General features: G+C 35.4%; 1 protein-coding gene across 2 annotated transcripts in view; it reads right to left on the reverse strand.

The window, feature by feature from the left end:
- The window catches only part of npas2 (neuronal PAS domain protein 2), a 47,680-nt gene that overhangs the window by 18,251 nt on the left and 8,553 nt on the right, over window positions 1-20,876 (reverse strand). The window contains exons 1-2 of one of the 2 annotated variants that reach the window (XM_026210728.1): window positions 11,870-12,211; window positions 1-317 (exon numbers count right to left, since the gene is read on the reverse strand). In XM_026210728.1, coding sequence (XP_026066513.1) covers window positions 1-74 — 74 coding nt within the window. In that variant the 5' untranslated portion in view covers window positions 75-317; window positions 11,870-12,211. Of the gene's footprint in view, window positions 318-11,869; window positions 12,212-20,876 lie in introns of those variants that run through there. The other variant, XM_026210727.1, reaches the window with a different exon arrangement.

Here is a 20,876-nt window from a genome sequence, read left to right on the forward strand (position 1 = left end):
TCCCATTCCCTCCGGGTGGACGGACAAAGGCCTCCAAACTCCAAAAGGTTGTCCATGCTCACTCCTTCTCCCATTCAGGCCGTCTGGAAAGGCTAGCGTGTCCCATTCGTGTCTTCTACCTCCACCTGATGATAGTGGTTAGCCACTACTCACAAATCTTTGATGGCAAGCCACCGGTGTTGACTGCAGTTATGTTCTTACAGCTTGCCAGTCCTTAGCTTACCATCAAGATATTGTTTATCTTGACTCTTGTCTTCTCTTGCTAATGTACACTTGCAAAACTCTCTCCATGAAGGTAATGATTGAAACAAAAGAACCTGTTGAAGAAAACAAAAAGCATGTTTTAGTTGCCAGGTTTTATGTTGTATTTATGATTGCTTTAGTCCATGACTAATTTATTTCTGTAACTGAAAGTGTCTGACAATGCGAAGTACATAGTACTGGGCTGGTCATGTGATCTCAACTCAAAAAGGCTTTTTATAGACTAGAGGGTCTTGTAAGTAGGCCTATGCATATTTTTAAATACATTTTTCTTTTTCATCTCTCTATGTTTTTTAGTACACATGAATTTTTGCTGGAAAATAAAACAGGAGTCTTGTGTGCACGTTTCTTGGAAAAAGAAAACACATTGTTCATTTACATATACTACTGACAATGAAACAACACAAAGTTTTATTGAATAATAATAAACAATATTAAAAGTATCATACAAGTAGAACATTTGTTCATTGCCTTTTTGTGAAAGGGCAAACCTTTTTCTACACAATCAACAAAAAGTTTCAAATTAGTGATTTTTATATATTTTATTTTTTATTAAACTGTATTTACAAGTTTGGAAAAAAAGGAAAAAGACCACCGACATTAATTAAATATTCTCTCTCTGTCTCTCTCTCCCTCTCGGTCAAATGAATAAAACATTGGCACTTCTCCAGACACATTACACTTCACCAAAGCCAGCAGAGATACCACATACTGTGTGCTTCGTGATCAAAAATCAGCCAAAAATCTAAGTGTACAGTCGAAAACTCAGAAGAGAAATGTTAAAAACACAAACAAAACCAAATTAAACCCTGTGGCTTGTGATGATACATTGATGTGTAAAGACACCAAATGATCGGTCTGTGCAAGAAACTGAACCGTATTTATATCGGGGTTTTTTTTAACCTCTGAATCATGCAGTGTCCGAACTGTTAGAACTCTCTGGAGTGCGTCCTGGTGCTTCTTCTGCTTGCTTTATGGCAGATCGCAGACTTACAAGTGCATTACAACCACCTCAAATGGACCACTGACACTCGTCTGCGATCCGCCATAAAGCAAGAAGAAGAAGCAGCCTCCTCACACACACAACAGGATGCGCTCAGGAGAGTTCTAACAGTTGGGACATTGTGTAAATCAGAAGCAAAAAATGATAGAAATACTGTTCAGTTTCTTGCACAGGCTGATTGTTTTGTGTCTTTACACATCAATGAATCGACACAAATCACAGGATTTAATTTGGTTTTTGTTTGTGAATGCTTTCGTTGTTTTATTGTATGTTTTAGCCATGAATCCCATCAACCTCCATTATAAGAGTGATAGACTGCAACGGTTTGTGTTTAAAATCTTGGTTTGTGTCCTACTGAAGAAACAAAGTCACTTGCATCTTGGATGTCCAGGGGGTAAGCAGATATTTTCATTTTTGGGTGAACTATCACTTTAAAAAGTATTATATTAGTTAAAAAAATAGATTTCTGATAATTACAAATGAAAAGTCCCATCCAGACTTTTGCTTTAAACATGTTACTCTCTGACAGCTAAAATATTTCCTTTAAAATGTATTTAGTGACATCATTATATTAAAGAAAAACATTGCTATGAAATGTGATCTTATTTGAGACAAAGTGAATAGTACATTTATTTTTTTTCAACTGTTTCACTGATTGTAACTCTGTCTTGTATGAAATGTAATATTATGATGTAATCTTTAGGTTTATTAATGGTATATAAACCATATGTTTCTTAAACCAGATACATTTGTATTAAAAAAGTGAAAGTTACCATCTCCCCCGTTCCGATTCACTTTACTTTCACAGTGAAAATGTGTAGAATCATCATGCTATATGGAATGTGTTTGATAAAACTCACATTTTACATTTTCATCCTTTGTTTATTTTTTATTTTTTAACAAATTCAATCATAGGAATCTGTTGATGCGCCACAGAACCTGTTCATCATCCAGAGCTACACGTTCATTCATTAACTGCCTGCAATTGTTTCTCACGCCAACCTTTACAATGATGAAGATTCTGGGTGTATCAGAGCTGTTTTAGCTCAAGTCTAATTATATACACATGAACTGTTGATCTCCACCTTAGTCCAGTCAATAATCATTCTGCTTTGGACTAAAGCATAAACGGTTTGAACTGAGGTGCTGCTTACTCACTTTATCAATTTTTGCATTAAACATTTAATGTAATATCCGATGACAAAGAATTGAAAATGCACAAAACATATTGTGTTGACACCTATGCTTAAGCATTAATGCAACAATGACACAACTCTCAGGAAATGCTGCTTCGGCAAGGAGTGCCATGACCTAGAAACATCTTTTACACCAAGCTCTTTTCATAATCCAACACAACAGACAAGAATAAAGAGAAAAAAGTGGGAGAGAGAGAGATGAGTCGTTAAAGAGTGTATGAGAGAGTGAAAGGAGGGTGTTGAAATTGCATGCACACACAAATAATCAATGGGACAAATCTTTTCAAACTGCACCACAAAAAATAATTTTCTCAGTTAGAAGTGTTGTCTTGCGTTGGGTAGGGTATGCGACCCTACACAGGATAAGCAGTTTGGAGAAAAGATAGACGGAGTATTTTTTTTTCTTGTTTTCCTGCAAAACCATCTAAATATGTTCAAAACAACGTTATTGCAGTTTCAAAAAATTATCTGAAATGAAATTGCTTTTTCTTACCCTGTTGAGATGAAAAACTATTTGTCAATGAATCAAGAATAATACATTTAATTTAAGAGACTGTGTCTTATTGTCTTAAAATGCTATTTTGCTTCTTAAATCTTGGAAAGCAACTGGAAACCAAGACAAGATGTTAGAAAATAAAGACAAAACAAATCAACAAAAAAAAAAAAAAATGCTGAAGCCTGACACAGAATTTCATCAGTCATTAGGAGGATTTCAACATAAGCTAAGTTAGTTACAGTATAGGAATTTTTGTCTTGTTAGGAGGTTCTCTGCAATTAAAAGGCCTATCTTAGCAAGCTCAGTGTATTTTTGGCTTCTTGTTTGGACATTTGCCAGTAACGTAAGTCAATTTGGTTAGCAGCACCGCCTACACCAAGAATATAAATGAAAAAAATATAAGCTTTCTGCTTAAACAGCACTGAACGGCAGATGAATTTACAAAAATAGGTTTTCAGGGAACTACGCTAACCTTTTCCACTGGTGGCACTTGCGCGACTAACGCTCTATAAAGATATGTAATGGAATCAACCAAAACTTTAGACAACTGTCAGTATGACAACATTTACACAACTATCAATACTTTGTTGAACAGTTACCAAGCAAGCAATGCTTAATTTTGTTCAGTCTGTGGTGTGAAAGGTTGCATTAGCAATTAAAGAAAGAAACACTTAAGCAAAACAAACATGGTCAGATCCCTAATTTTTTTATTTATTTTTTTTTATCAATTTTACTGGTAGTCTACAGTATGAAGAATTTTTGGGTATAATATCTCACAGTTCACTGTATTTTGATTTATTTAGTATGTATTTGTCTGTACAAAAGAAGACTTTGAGACGCGTCTCTGCGTGCGCCCTGAACGGAGCGCGTGCGTCACCAGCTACTCAGTTCAGTTTTCCCACATCGCGGGGCTGAAGTCAACTTGATGTGTTGAATGCTCAGAGCACGTTATAAAACGTATTTTTAAAATACACATTTCTGTTTTAATAAATGCTCATAGTTAACCATAGCATATTGCCCAAAACATAAGATAGGTACAAAAATAATCAGTGATACATTTGCGACCTCGTAAAAATTAGAGTCACAATTTTCTTTTAAAAAGGTTGCATATGCAACCATTGTGGTCGCAGTGTAGTTCCCTGGTTTTCAAAATCAAATAGTCAGTGGGATGGCTGAAATTGTCTAAATTAGCATGGGAGGAAGCTGGTTTAAGGACACTTGACCCTGATTGGAGACTTTATTTCAGAGGCAGATGATCTGAAAACAGCTTCACCCAAACTTTCTTTGCAATTGTTTTTTTTTAAAATCTTTTTAATGATAAATAAAGATGACTAGGAAAAATTTATTGTACTCTGTCACTGTGCTTAAACTATCAGCACATATACACACGCATCAACTGTGGTTTATGAAACAATTCCAGAAATCTGGCAGTTTTTACTTATCAGCTGAGAAGAGGTATGTAAGAGATAAAGACTGACCTATATTCTCTCCCTCAAACACACACACACACACCTTTTTAAAACATGTTTTGCTCTGCATAATATCACACTGACAGATCTGTGAAATCTGCCATGCAACGTAATACAATCGTCTTTTATTTCAGGACCAAATGAAAAAACTAATATTTATTATACTTATAAATATTAGGTTGCAATTTCAAGTTTCTAAACCAAAAACAGGGTTGGTAATTTTATTGTTACGAAGACAAATGTGCTTGCTATATATCAGCCACAATTTACACAAATGTGAGTGTTTGCAATTTACTATTTCATACAATCAGGCTGCTTCGTAGCACAACGAGAGAGAGAGATTCATTATGATTTTTACCATACAAGAGTTGATTAAGAATAGTTTCACCAAAACGGTGGCGATGACCAGACAAGCACAAATGAGAAGCTGTAAGATTGAGTATACAGCTGGATAGAATTAGAATACAGACCTCCACAAACTATAAATACAGCACATACTGTATACACACATATCCACCCACATTTACACACACACATATGCTTGTATACAGATCACGCACGCACACACTGTTCGGTCTAATCCACAGTAATTGTGTCTGACAAATAGTTCAAGCCTTTGAACTACAGTTCGTATTTAATTCACATTTAAAAGGAAAATGAAAAAGATGATGAAAGAGAAGGGACACAAAGAGCAAGACTCTCAGCTAATGATTAATACAGCAGACTTTCTGCTAATAATAAACAGCAAATTCTCTGCCTATTGTATAATGAGCACATAGGATTCAAGTCTAGAGCAGCTGGATGGAGCACAACAGAAAAGAACAGAATTCAAAAGTTTTGAGTTACATTTTGTAAAATTGAACTGCTTGAAAATGCAGTTGAGTTGTGAAGCAATCACTTGTGCTTTAAAGAGAATGAATTCAGAGAAAATTTTCAGAGTGGATTTTACTTTTTTTTCCAGAAAGTTTTAATGACTTAATGCTAACACATAGCACACTAATAAGCACCATTTTCTTAAAATCAAAACAAAATTAAAAAAAAAATCTAATCAACTTCACCACTTGACTAGTCAGTTTAAGTTAACAATTGTGACTCATTCCAAACAAACACTTTTCTCATAGTAAATACTCTCTGTTGAACATAAATTCTCAGCAGATATAAACAGCAAACTCTGATGATAATGAAGCAGATTCCCTGGCGATAATATAAACAGAAAACTGTCTGCTTATAATAAACAGCAGTCATTCTGATGAATATACACTGTGTGCAGATAATGATTTCAGCAAACTGTCCAGGATTAATAAACACAGAAAACTCTAATGATAACAAACATGGTAAACTCTGTGCTAGTAATGATGAACAACTATAAACCTAATAAAACATTCAACTCTAAATTACAATAAACAGAACAAACCCTGTTAATAGCACATACAACAAACTCTGCTAATAATATTTACTCATACTGTCAAATCGATTATTGATTGATTTATATTATATATGAATATTAATTATATATATATATATATATATATATATATATATATATATATATATATATATATATATATATATATATACACACATATATATATATATTTTTTTTTTTTTATATATATATATACACATGTATGTGAGTGCATTTCTATATACACAGTACACACATACATATATTAAGTAAACAAAAACTTGTAAAAAAAAAAAAAAAAAGCCATATAACAATTTGACAGAACTGAAAACTGCACACTGTAGCTGACCAATCAGGATCAAGTCATGCAAAAAGTGTTAAACTTTGCTAATAAAAAACACAGCAAACTCTGCTAATAACAAATTCTGTGCTAATAGAAAAGATTAAATGGTATGAACATTTCATATCGTGATTATAGTGACCAAAATAAGTACGGTTTTCAATATTATCGTGAAAATATGAAACTGAAACAAACTGAAATAATTTCACCATGTTCTAAGTTGAAAACAAATAAACTTTTATTTATTAACACCAAGGGATATAAAAAAACTGCATTAAGAAAGACTTTAATACAATAATTAAAGATGAATGGGTTAAGATGAAGATGATGAGTTAGGATGAAACTGATTTAGCAGCATACTACTTCAAGATCAATAATTAAAACTATACAACTGCTAGAGAACACATCACATATGACAAAACATCAGTGCCATCATGAATCATGTGGATAATGTTCCTGAGTTGCTGCATCTTGCTCTCTAACACAGAGCTTTACTCATTCTCATTCACACAGCAAACAGCACTGTTAAACATGAATAAATTGTTTTCGAAAAGTTTATAGACACAAAAGAAGGAAAGAACAGAAGAGAAAGACTCAACCACATGAAGGAAGCCACTAAGAAAAAAATATATTTTTTTCTCTCATGCAGAAAGACCTGAATATCTCTTTTTGTCTCTGAAACACAAACAAAACACCTAAAAAAAAAAAAAAAATTATATATATATATATATATATATATATATATATATATATATATATATATATATATATATATATATATATATATATATATAGCTTCCAGCACGCACTTCTGTCCACATAAAGCCGCACACTCGCATTGTTAAAAAAATTTACCGTCATTTTTTTTACTGACTAACACTTGTTTATTGAACTCTTTATTGAATAATTACTTATAATTAATAAATATTCGAGAGTAAATATTGTGATTTCAAAAATTACACTCTAATTTATTATTGTACTGTTTTATAATGTATAATGAGGAGCATATATCTTAACAGTGTAAACAGAATCTATAGTTATTTGCATTTAGTGTAAATAGCATCTATCACTAAAAAAAATCTATTTTCACTTAGTTTAAATAGCATCTAATTGCTATTTACACTTAGTGTAAACAGCATCTATTGCTATTTGCACTAAGTGTAAATAGCCTCTTGTGCTATTTACACTCAGTGCAAACAGCCACTGCTAATATTTTAACAAACACATGTACATAGGCACATACACCCCATCAAACAGGACATTAACTAATACTGAACATGATCTGATCTAGTTTTCAGAAAAATGTGTGTGTGCGCACATTCATACCTGACCGTCCACACATAATCTGCCTTCAGCCACACCCAGTGATATGAAGCTCACACAAATACACGTTTATAACCTACAGCGTGGCCTTAAATCACACACACACACACACACACACACAGAGAGAGAGCAATGAGTTCAAACCAAAGTTCATATTAACAATCACTTCTTGAGACCCAAAGACACCTCTTGTAAACTCCAGAGCATGCAGTATAAGCAACTTTCAAACACTAGATATTAACATCTAAAAAAGCACATAAATTTAAGCATCTTCAGTCATTTTTATTTCCAAGGTTTCCATTCTTGCTGTTGTATGTAGGTCACATTGTAACTCTATTGGAAACTTTTTGTCATACATATTCGTTTTAATTTTCACATGGAATCATCATTAGCCATTTCCACATTCATTGTGTGAAAAATTTCTATATATATTTGGTTTCCATACCAAAAACAGTTGAGAAAGTGTCATCCGTACTGATGAGAGAATAGTGTTCACCGCTTTCAGTGGATATGATGACTGTGTTGAAAATGCGAAGATGCCAAAAATTGTTATGCAAAGAGTGTGTTTAATTTGCATCAGTTTGTGCATCGTTGCTGAAAAGAGTTGCTCATCTTTGACAGGCCATGATGCATGTTAGCATTGTAGGATCTAGCTACTGAAAGCCACACACTGTCAAATCTTTATTTCTAGCCATTTTGGCAGGAGTAAAAATGTACATATGAGCCTTTAACAACCAGATGCATTTACACTTGTCCAGCTGTTTCTGAAATGAGTCTCAAACCACCTCCTGAAGTGGTGTGTGTAATCAGATTGCAATCCATCTAGAATACATTTACACCAGGTCTTCTCATGATTAGATAGTTATCCGTAAGGGGCCAAGTATGAATAGGCCCATTGGAATGGTTTATGATGACTTTATATTTATAACTGTCTCTAAGTTCTGCCATTTTGCCACTATTATTTTATATTTGATTATTTGGTTACTAGGGCTGCACGATTAAATGAAATCGAAGTGAAATCATGATTTAGCTTGATGTGATTATTGAATCTCAAAGGTTTTATTTTTAATGAAATATATATATACAGTGCCAGTAATAAATACTGCTCATCTCTGCAAGCGCTGTGAGTTTGAGTATCTTATAACATACATCCGATTAAGCAACACACTCCAAACATCCTCCGAAACTAATGAGAAGTGTTTATAAACCTGTTGTTGAAACATTATAACATGATTTTATCTATCTATGCTTCTATCTATATATCTAACTATCTGTGTGTGTGTGTGTGTGTGTGTGTGTGTGTGCTGAAAGCAACCACACAGCACATTAAATAATAAACTGAGCAAAGAGAACAGAGGTCACTGTAGGAAAGGCAATTATTCTTTTATCAGATAGTTAACTCCTTCCCCATTCTCTGTAACATCTCACTAATAAGAATCTTCCCTATTATCTACTCACACACACACAATAAACACAAGCTAACAAACACCTGAACATGACCAAATAAATGCACACGCATCAGACACAGGAGTGTGTAAAAGTAGCTGTTTGGTTCAGAAAGAGGTCAAGGGTCACACTCAGTGGTGAGAGCTGATAGGGGGCCCAGGAGGATTCCGGAAGGAATGGAATCACTCAAGAATGTTACAGCAGCAACAGGAAAGCTCACACAGTTTTAGCACAATGTTGGTGCAGTGTCACAGGAGTGTTAATGCGATGTTAGCCCAGAGATGTGTGTACTGGCCTCATTCATGAAACATGAGCAGAACAAATTTCTTATTGAACTGAATGAAACTTTATGCATGGTTGTACGAACGACATTGACCAAAATTCGTTCTGCTTGTGCTTCATGAATGAGGACCATTATATATACAAAAGCATGGACTTTATAGTCGATAGTTTAAAAGCCTCACATAGAGATAAACTACTGTTCAAGATCTTGGGGTCAGAAACATTTTTTAAAGAATACTTTTGTCATGACCTTACTAATAACAAGTGAGTCTTTGACACATTTTCACCAATATAGCTATAAAGTGTATTTCTGTGTAGATCTGCATAGCTTTTCAATGTACCAAATATTAGTGACACACACCTACAAATATAAAGTTAACAACAGTATATCTAAATGTGTCTATGGCACAAGTATTTATAGTGCATTTTGTCTATTTAGTAATTTTAGTAATATGAAATATGAATTAGCAATAAATGAAGTGGGAAAAAAAAATCATTTGAAATTTAGTTTGTTTAAATTAGAATAACTGTTTAGTCAGCAAGTTGTAATTATTTATTATTCACAAAAGCAGAATGCATATGAAATGCATTCAAGTAAAAAAAAAAAAAAAAAGCAGAGATGGAGAGCACTGTGAATCTTGTGGAGGGCTGATTCACTGCTGGGATGATTCATTCAGCAGTTTTATCAGCCAGGTGAATGGTTCACTGTTTCAATCAGCCAGGTGAATGTTTCAAGTGCACCTCATTCATCCATAATCACACACACACACACTCATCACAAACAAAAACATAACCTAGAGAAAGAAAAGGTCAGGAAAAAGCAACGAGGAACAAGCATCTTGTGCTTTTATAAAACAGCTTAATTTGTCTCTCAGGGCAATATATGCAGTACACACAGAAATGACAGAATTATTGAAGCAAACGGTAATTAGTAACAACGGGCTCCTGACCAGGGCAAAAGACAGAGGAAAACAGACAAGGACAGCGAGAGAACAATAAAGAGTGATTTCCAGGACAGCCTGACCCCCGTGCAAGCGGTGAGGGAATTATTGCATCACTTACTGTTTACAGTATTTTCATGAAGCTGAGAGCCCACCTTTAACCAGGGGCCCACCGTACAGCAGACACACACACACACACACACATACACCATTGACCAAGAGGCCCACGTAGGTATAGGCTCTGATACACATCTACACACTCATCCACACTGCACAAGTTTATACACTTGCACGCAAGCCTCCATCAAATGAACATGCAACAGCCTCCATCATGTGTGATATTAAAAGATCCTTAAATGACATTACAACTGACAACTACACTGACATATTGATACAACTGACATATTGATATTGCTGATAATGTTGGTTCTTAATAAAGAGCTTGGGATATTCGTCATTCGTAAGAAGTTGATATTGCTAAATTATTAAAAATTATTTTATAACTATTCTAAATATTTTATACATAATTAACATGAAGCTAAAAAGATGCATGCATAATAAAGTACATTGACAACGTGGTATGTACAATTGTAATGAAGTGCTAAATAATATTTGTGTCATAACTTTGTTCATTAATGTTCGTGGATGGAAAGCGGCGTTCTGTTGCCATGGTTGCTTCCTCAGACAGAACGCGACTTCTTTCTAGAGTCTACCTTTAGATGCTCTGACTAAAACATGTAGTCTAATTAATTTATAACTGCTTTATACATTCGTGTACATTTAACTTTACAAAGTCCGTTTTATATATATATATATATATATAGCCTATACGTTACGCGTCTTCTACCCTTAAATTGTTACTTGCAAAATAACAAATTATTTCCTGAACCACAACAAACAGAACCCAAACATTTAAGCCCAAACGGCAGGAGTCCAAAGCCACAGAACTAATAAGTTAGCCTAAAACAAAATCATACCATTCAGCTATTTTCTTAAATGTTTAAAAGCCTGAGGTAAGTCTTCTGTATGCACCTTTTCAACCACTTTGGAATGAAGAAACTGATTAAGATATAAATTAAAGTGACAAATAGATGGAAACTGTGCTGAGGATGAAAACATTTGTATCGAGTAGGCTAATTAAGTCAGACAGGAGCTCTTGAATTCCTCACACAAGTGCAAAAGTCATTTTTCAAGTCCCAATAGCCCGGCATTAAGTGAAATATCTTCCAAGATACTGGAGAGAATGGATTCAGCGCATTGTACAGTGACCCATTTTAACCGCATTCCAAGATTTCAGATCAATCCGGAACCAAGACAGTCCAATTAGCAAAAGCCACAGACAAAATATTAATAAGCCTTCATTACCATAACTGCATTGTCGAAAACCGGAGTGAATTTGTTTGGTTGCGCGCTCATTCAATCAATCCATCGCGCACGGGATAAAAAGATTAAGGTGCAGGAAAGCGTGCGGTAACATCACAGAACCCGGCGATTCCCGCGTCAAACCTCTTCCACGCGACACTCACACGTCAATATATTAATATTCACAACTACGTAACTTAAGATTTCCACTTAGTTTCCACAAAAAGCTAAGAAACCAATGGAACGAGCGATCTTTAAATGTGTCTTTAAAAACAACCCCGAATACTTAAATAGTCTTAAACTTTCTTGTTTTCATTATAATATATAATGTAGGGAAGATCTTACCGTGCGTTAAGGAGTAACGTTACCGATCCACACTTCACTTTTGCCCATGTCCGCGCCTTTTCATGCTGAATCCACGAGTGAGCTCATAAACAACCCACGAAACAGCCACTCTGAAGTCGGACACGGGACAAAATATGTATAAAGCAGATTAAATGAAGAATCCCGGGATAAACGCGGTACGGTAGCGCACGCGAGTCGGCGTTTAGGCGAAGTGTTTTCGTTACCGGGTCCACATCGTGCGCTGACGAGCGCCTGTAAACAGCGCAGAGCTGAAGCGAAGTACGAAAGTAGGTCAGACTGGAGCTCAATACTAAACCAACGACAGCACTATCCGCCCGCAGCCTCGCACACACGCGCCAGAGAAAACACGCGTCAGAAACGCACTTGAACATAAATGCTCGACAGCGATCATTTTAAAATCATTTTCATACACGATCAGCTCATTTGGCTCTTGCTTTAGTGAATGTCATGCTGCGGTCAGCTCTAGTGTCTATGTGGAGCTGATGGTCGCCTTTCGCAAATGCACGTTTGCCTCAACATACCTGATTTAATACAGTGGAAGAAATTGGTCACACTTTATTTTAAGGTTCCATTCTCGTTATTAACAAACATTTTTGAGTTAACCAAAACTGCGACTTTTGCCTTTTGCAACTCCTAATTTGCTGAATAGGTAGTAAGGTAGTTGTTAAGTTTAGGTTACGAGGGATGTAGAATATTTTCATGCAGAATATGTTCTTTTATAAGTAGGCTACTAATAAAAAGCCAACATGTTAATAGTAGGCATGCTAATAATCAACTAGTTTTGAGAACTGGTCCCTATACTAAAGTGTTAGCCTACTGAAACAATTTCTTTAAAGATGATTCAACTCTTTGTGCTGTGTGAGTTAATCAAATAAAGTTAATTAATACATTGTATTATTATAAATAATAACTGTGAATAACTTGTGCATCTAGATATGCATCCAGTTGCAGATTTTTTATTTTATTATGTTTTATTTGTAGAGTGTCTTTCCAAAAATTCAAGGTTTCTTTACAAGACCATGAAGAGTGTTGAAAGTTAAGAGTAGCATTTTGAGATGAAACAGACAATTCTTATTAAACATGACTGGAAAGATAGGCAGAGAACTTTGTGTTAAAAGCGATTCTGTCAGATAGTTAAAAATACAGAATCATTAGCAATTATTCAGGGGGGAAAAAAACATTTAAGTAGAACAGACTTGTACAGCACAATGCAAATTGTCTATGAAAAAAAAGCAATGTGACAATTCAACAGTGACCATGGTGGTTGTTGGAGGTGACTGCAATATGTGCAGGCTTAATATATGTATTTGGTGTTGCTCAAATTTACAAGAAGCTGAGCCCAAAGCTCCCTTAGAAGGCACATGTGAACATCCTGCTCTATTTTGGAGGTATTTTTCTCACAGGTGAAACTGGGTTTGTTGCAGCAGCGTCAGGAGTTGAAATAACAATGCTTTATGGCACAGTTTACTGATGTTTATAATAAAATAAAATGTAAGAAATTTGCACTAAATTCAAATGCATGTAAACTTTCGTTTAAAGGATAAAAAATGGCGTAAAAAAAAATGAAATATATTTACAAAACATCTTTTTAATCAGCTAAAGCAGAAATCATGTGTGATGCAGGAAAGCCTGTATCAGGACACAGTATTGGTTGCCATGGCAAACGCAGAATCCTCCATCACACTCTCTGTCCAAATAGCCGCTGGGCAGAAGAGCAGCGAAACCTCTGAAACACATCATCTGCATGGCTTTAACGGCTCCGTGCGTGTTTACTGTACTCACCAAACAGATGTAATTGCTGTGCATTATTCTTAATACTTTAATAGTTTTAGTTGCCATGGTGTGCTTGCAAAAGTAGCTTCAAAACTCTGCTAATTATTATAAAACCAAAAGGAACAGAGTCTAATTAAAGTCTGATGACAATTGTTAATGGAGGGAGTTTTGGATTCATCATGCCATGAGTCATTGGGTATAGTTAGATAAATAAAAAAATATTGATTCCTTTCTTTCTTTCTTTCTCTAATTTCTTTTGTGTTTTGCTTTGTAGTTTTTGATGTTGGGGCTGCTTTGGTCTGAAAGCTGACTGTGGCTCTGTAGCTTTAAAGAAGTACCAGAGGAATATGGGTCAGTGGAACACCAGCACAAGCGCGAGGGAGGAACGGAGGAACTGAGAAAGAGAAAGAAAGCGAGAGAGAAAGAGAATTTAATGATTTGTAGCAGAGTTTCTGAGAATATTAGTGGACCAGCAGAATAATTGATTCTCCTGTGTCAGTATAGATGACTTTTATGAGCAAACAACATTCAGAAGTTCAGGAAATAATAAAAAATAGAACAGGAACTTCCTCGTTAGAATCACACAGCAGATATGTGTCAAGGGTGTGTGCGCGTGTGTGTGTGTACGTGTGAGAACACAAAACCTACATGTTTCTGTTGCAAACCAATAAAAGGTCAAGTGATTTGTTCATAAGAAATTCACAATCTAGTCATCAGATTCTCCCATCAGAAAACACCTCTCTTCATACACACTACACAAATATGCAATTTTTCCTTCTGCATATGTTTTGATCAGCAATTTTAAGTTGTGATGGTTTTTAAGCAACAGGTTTTTCTGACAGTGGTTTGTTTACTAGTCTAGAACTGACACAAATTACAGTCAGATTCATTTCAGCAGTTACTTAATAATACATAACAAACCTCTTCTTCCTGATACCACAGATCACATCCTAACCCTTACGTCAAATAGTGACATTCTGTCAACACTGATAGCCTTGTGGGCAGTGCGCTAACATACAGCTCTGTAGCACTACGGGCATCCCATGTTTGAATCCCAGATCGAGGATCCGTCCCAATCCTGCCCCCTAGCTCTCTCCCACTTCACTTCCTGTCAGTTCTGATCTATCCTAATAAAAAGGCAAAAATGCATAAAATAAAAATAGAAATAATGACATTCTCTCATCTTTCATACTTTCACTGTGTGTATCTGTGAATCAGTTTCTGTTGATCTTTGGATATCTCTCTCCCAAAAAGTTCAAAATCACTAGTTCCTGGGAGCTTTCAGTTTCTTTATTTATATAAACCACATTCTCATGCTATGGCGAGAATCGAGTTAGTTGAGCAGATATAATTGCTGCTGTCTCTTTCTTTGTCTATTCACACGTCAAATGTCTCAGAAAATGTAAAAGCGATATCTTTATTACCACACTGCAAATTTGAAGTCTTAAACAACTACATTCTTGCATAAACTTTTAAAACTAGCCTATATTCAGACACAAAAACAGTATGATAAAATGATGGTGGATTTAGGCATCTGCCACGACACTTGCTGCAAAAAGTGATAGTGGAGTGATACAAATGGTGAAAAGGTTCCTGTGTGATGTGGATAAATATCTCGTGAGTGGAAAGACCCCTCAGCCATCAGATTCAACAAAGTGTTGTGAAAAATAAAATTATATACACACACAAAATGATTTAGTCTCGAGTCATTTAACAGAGGGATAGAACATTTCACATATTGTTTTTAAAGAATAAATTGTCTATGTAATGCATAACAAGCAGAACATTTAAAAAATGCTCGATTCATGTTCAATTCAGTGCCTGAAGATGAGTTTAACCTCTCAGTTTCTTTTGTTGAGCCTTACACAAGATTATGTAGGTCAGCTGGAGTAAAGCAGCAGTTTGCTTCAATCTCAGAGGACAGGAACGTCTTGTAGATGTTTAAAACCCCACAGCCAGAAATAAACCTCTAAACTCTATGATCGTTTCACAGGAGGTCATCTTACTCTCTCTGAGCCCAGATAATTGCTGCTCTCTCTTCCTCTATCTATTCACACGTCAAAAGCACCATCGTTCAGTCCATCCATCCATCTTTCTATTTATTCCTGAGCATTATCATCATAACATATGGCTGTTCTGGGCTCCGGTCTTTTATGCTTGTGTGACGGTGTGTGTAGCAATTATCCACATATGTGTGTGTCCTATGCTGCTGTAGTAAACCCACATTGTTCTTTTATAATTGTAATTATCTTAATGTGGTCTGACCCAGCTAAATGAAAAAGCTAATCATCACATATTAGATCAAGTAAAAGGCTTTCTCACTTTACCATCAAGAGTCATCAAAATGCTCCACCTCTCCCTTTATGTCTTTGTGCGGTAAAGAGAATAAAGAGATGGAAAGAAAAAGAGAGAGTGAGGGGTCTATTATACAGAGTTAGAGGGGAAAAACACAAACTAATTACGGGAAGAGAGACTATAATTAAAATGGTCTGTTTTTAATTTAACACTGAGCTACTTTATATCAAACAGAACAGTGATCACTTAATTATACAGGCAACATCAGAGACAGAGAGAGAGAGAGAGAGAGAGAAAATGGGAGGGTGGCTTTGGTAAGAGGTTGATTGTCTGCTGTGAAGTCTATTTTCATTCTGGAGCAAATCCAGCGATTTTTTGTAACTGCAAAATTCATTCTTTGCATTAAGTATTTTAGTATGGAAGCCTTAAGGCCCTGCGCTATAATTTTTACATGTTTGAATAATATCAAAACTCTCAACCCCTCAGTGAACAATGGCTCCATCTCTTTATTTACATCCCTTCTCGCCATTGTTAAATTATCAATTTATGATTAATAAAATGCCTGAGCTTGACCAGAAAATAGTCTGATGAACCTAAAAAAAATCTTTATTTATAACATAATCATATTTTTTTTATCAAGATAATGAAAATTATTTAAAATACAAATTTATGTAATGCAAGTTTAAAATGTACACATGCACATGTATTGAAACATTTATTTCCAAAAGCGGTTTCAAGTAAATAGAGTGACTGTGCACTCCATGAAGTCTATAAAAACAAGGCCCAATGTACAGAGTAAATATAAAGGAATCATCCATAGGATTTTTAACAGGGGTTTAGACTTATATTTAATCATGCATTACATTGTGTTGTTTTAGGATTTAAAGGAAATGTCATAAACTTAACGGACAATATCCTGACAGAAAATTAGTGCCTTTTCTATTTTTTCTTACAGTGCATGTGAGAACTTATCAAGAAAACAGCACTGAGGATGACTAAAGGATTCTACACACACATACATGCAGTCATTCCAACAAGAATGTTTGTGTATGTATGTTCCTAGCATCCTTCAGTGCAGCACAACTAGATTCATTTTAAATTTGTGCAAAACCTGATCATGCAAGATTCAACCTTTTTTCAAATTTTTTTGACTTTTTCTTTTTAATCATAAAGATTGTTTATTTCCAAATTAAATATGTATTAAATTTAAAACAATTTAACATGGACTTTTTGACCCCAATTAAGAGTGGAACATACTACAAGACTTTTCAAATCTGAGCAGATTTACCATACACTTACTGACTTTGTGAACAGTCCAGAGGAGAAACTGGCCATCATACACTAATGGTGCATTCACATGAGGCATATTAAGTGTCGACTCTTGACAGAGTGCATGTCTAAAACTTGGTGCTGATGCGACTGCTCATGACAACAACCAATCATATTTTCCAATGAACACGATTGGCTTGCGTCTGTGCTAGGGTATTTACAGATCTGATTGGCTTTTCTAAAGGTGATCCAAGTGACTTATGCCTGCGTTGAAACCTAAAAAGTTGAACATATTTCAACTTCTGCCACAAGCAACTCCAGTGACTCAAAGGACCCACAATTCAGTTCTGCAATGCATGATGTCACCAAAGTAAACAAGAAGCAGGAACACTGAAAATCAGCTCAAAATATCAAAACTTTAATGAACTCCGACTGGATGGAATCAGATTTTAAAGCTAAAGAATCAGCGTCTGTGATCATCATACGATGCAATTTTCTATGAAATCTGCAGAATGGCTGTGACTTGCGCCAACTAGCATCAACTGTAAATCGGGGCAAAAATTCTGTAGTGTATTCCAGCCTATACAAACACACCCAGAGAACATGATATTTTAAAACATTATGTAAGTTCGCCAGAGGGACACATTGAAACGTAACCTGATTAGATTGACTCTAGTCGAGGGCCACTTCAGAGCTATACTTGTCCCAAGATGCAATTCAGCATTTGTTAATACAGACACTTGCAGCTACAGGTCAGACAGTCAATGGAGCTGCAGTTTTGCAGTTTGACATGTATAATAAATTCACCTTTCAACCTGTACCGCATCCAAGACAACAAGCACTGCTCTTTCGAAATGCCCATTTAATAACCTACCAAACCATCTTAATATTTGATATCATACAGGCTGCATTCATTTATCAGACTTATATTTTGTATTTAAAAGGCCTTTTGGCTAACGCTCCTATGTTTTTAGTGTAATGACTGTTGTGGTTTCCTCTCATTAGTCTATAATTCAAGAACCATCAATCTCTCCTGTGAGCACCAACGCAGCATAAATAATTTACTTGTATATTCAAAACTTTCATTAGATTTCATTAATATTAACCACTCAAACAATCCCCACAGTCCTGCAAAATATAAAGAGAAAGAGGGGGAGAGAGTGAGAGAGGCAAACTGAGCGATCAACACAGAGAGAAAGATTGTAACTGCAACAAAAGCCGAAATACTGATTATTTATGCTGGCACAGTTACATGCAAACTCAAACATCACACACACATACCGAAGGCTCTTGGATAATTAACGTTTTGCATAACAGCAACAAAGACTTGTATTGAGAACATTATCTATGACATCAGCATGACATCACTGATTCCATATCAGTGTAGCCAAAGTGATGTTAATTTATCCGTTTAATTTTTGGAATATCTGTAAGCTGACACAAAGCCTACGGCTCTTCCTGGCCTTTTAGCAAACAGGAAAACAAACAAAACAATACAGTCAAAGTGAGTCATGACTCATGAGCTTATATGGCATCATTGGTTATGAGCTGGACAGTGCAATATTAAGCGGGAAATTACAGCCACAAACATAAATTCCTCCTGTCAACTTTTGTGCATACAAACATTTGCATAGGGCTGCTTGGAAATAGAAATCCTGGATAACGATATACTGGAAAAACGAATATATGTCAGCTAATATTAGCTAATAGTCAGCTCAACAAACCACAAAACCAAAGTCCAGACCTGAATCTCTACCACTGGAGCCACACCCAAGCTGGCTGAACACAGATTGGGAGAACAAACTGTCGGATATCCCATAATGCATCACTGTATGCACCAGCTCAGATAAAAGCTACACACTAACATGAAATACTATTGGAAAAATGACTGTTACTTCATTTTTATCTCTATAATGTTTTCATTTTAAAAGCACCATTTGACATTCTTTTAATATTTTTACTTTATCGCTTTAAAAAATTTATCCTTTCAATAATATTTTTTACTTTTTTTTTTTAAAGAAATATGTTCTACATAATCTTTTTATGTCAATTTTGTACATTCAGTTTAAAAATGTTCTGTGTAAATGATGCCAAGATTAATATTACATTTTGCAAAATGGTCTTTGACAGTCTTGGAAGCAGCAGTAACAAAAACCAAAGACGGCTATGTTTTTCCAGCAGTTGCCATCTTTTTACAGCAAAATCCATTTATGGAGTTACATTATGGTTGTACAAATTTCAACTGGTTTCAAATGTTCTGTTTGTAAAGAAAAACAATATTTAAAGAATAGTTCATTTTTAATAAAAAATACTGCTATAAAGAATCATTTATTATTATTTTGTGGTAAGCCAGCTAAAATTCTGCTGGGGGCAAAAAAATATATTTCCAGCAGACAAACATCCTGTACAGCTAGGTTGGGTAAAGGGTGGATGACACTTTACTAACCACAACTGAAACCTCCTTCAGAGCTCAGTTTTGCAGCCAAAGGGTTCACCTGTACTTCCATGTATTTTGCACCAGATGACCATTTTACCAGCCACTATTCTATTCTATCCTTTACTGTAGGTGTGGTATACATCAAATGACAACACATTGGTATACATTAAAAACATGAGAAAATGGTTCTTTGAAAGATGTGGTCTCATCTGACCACAAAATCTTTTCTCATATTGCATCTAGGTCACGAATCACGATTTTGCTTTTTGGTAACTCCAGACATGCTTTCACATGGTGCTGTTTGTGTAATGGCTTCTTCTATGTCACCCTCTCATAAAGGACAGCTTTACTCCTTTGAACTACAACGGCATCAAAAACTACTGTTTTCTGTGGCATCTCAAATGCTTTCTTTTTTTTTATTTTATGGTTTATTGATCTCCAATCTCACAAGCTGAAAGCCGCAAGTACATGCTCAGAATATCTGTCTCTCCTTCTGGTTTGCTTGATTTGATTTTCCAAGACCAAGACAACGGCTTTAGAGTGATCCCTGAAATGGTTTTTGGAAATATGACCCACCTCCTGAGATCCAACTTCAGCTGCCTGCGATCTCTCTGTCTGGTTTTATTTTGCGATATACCTGCCCTAAATATATGGCACATTTTAACTGATTTTGAATGAATCTACAGCACTGCATGAAATTAATTTAATGCAAATGAGATCAGATGCATGTTTTCCTTAAGGACACATTGGTGATGGTGCAGAATTGTCATGAGTCAGCCATAAAAGTGAACATACAAACAGAACAAAAAAAGCCCAAATCCTCAACCGCCACACAACCAACACCCGCTGAAACAGATGAACTGTAATGGAATTAATCCCGGACAGGAATAGTTTTAACCTGAACAGACTCTGGTGTTCTAAGCAGTGGTAAGAATAGGACTAACCTAGAAACCTAGAAAAAATAACCACTCATGCTTACACAGAAAGAAGACCCCACTCAAGCCTAAGAAAAGAATATTCCCAGATTAAAAGAGGACTTAACCTGAAACACTCATCTGTGCATGTTGCATTTATAGAGTGAACCTTTTGCTTATTATTTACAGTGCAAACAGAAATTATGCCCATCATTTGAGCAAAGTATCAAGGGGCATAGGAAAAAGGTGGGTACACACTCCGCCTATGCTCACAAGATCAATGAACATTTGACTCCTC

The sequence above is a fragment of the Carassius auratus genome, chromosome 30, assembly GCF_003368295.1.
Source record: "Carassius auratus strain Wakin chromosome 30, ASM336829v1, whole genome shotgun sequence".
Lineage (NCBI taxonomy): Eukaryota > Metazoa > Chordata > Actinopteri > Cypriniformes > Cyprinidae > Carassius > Carassius auratus.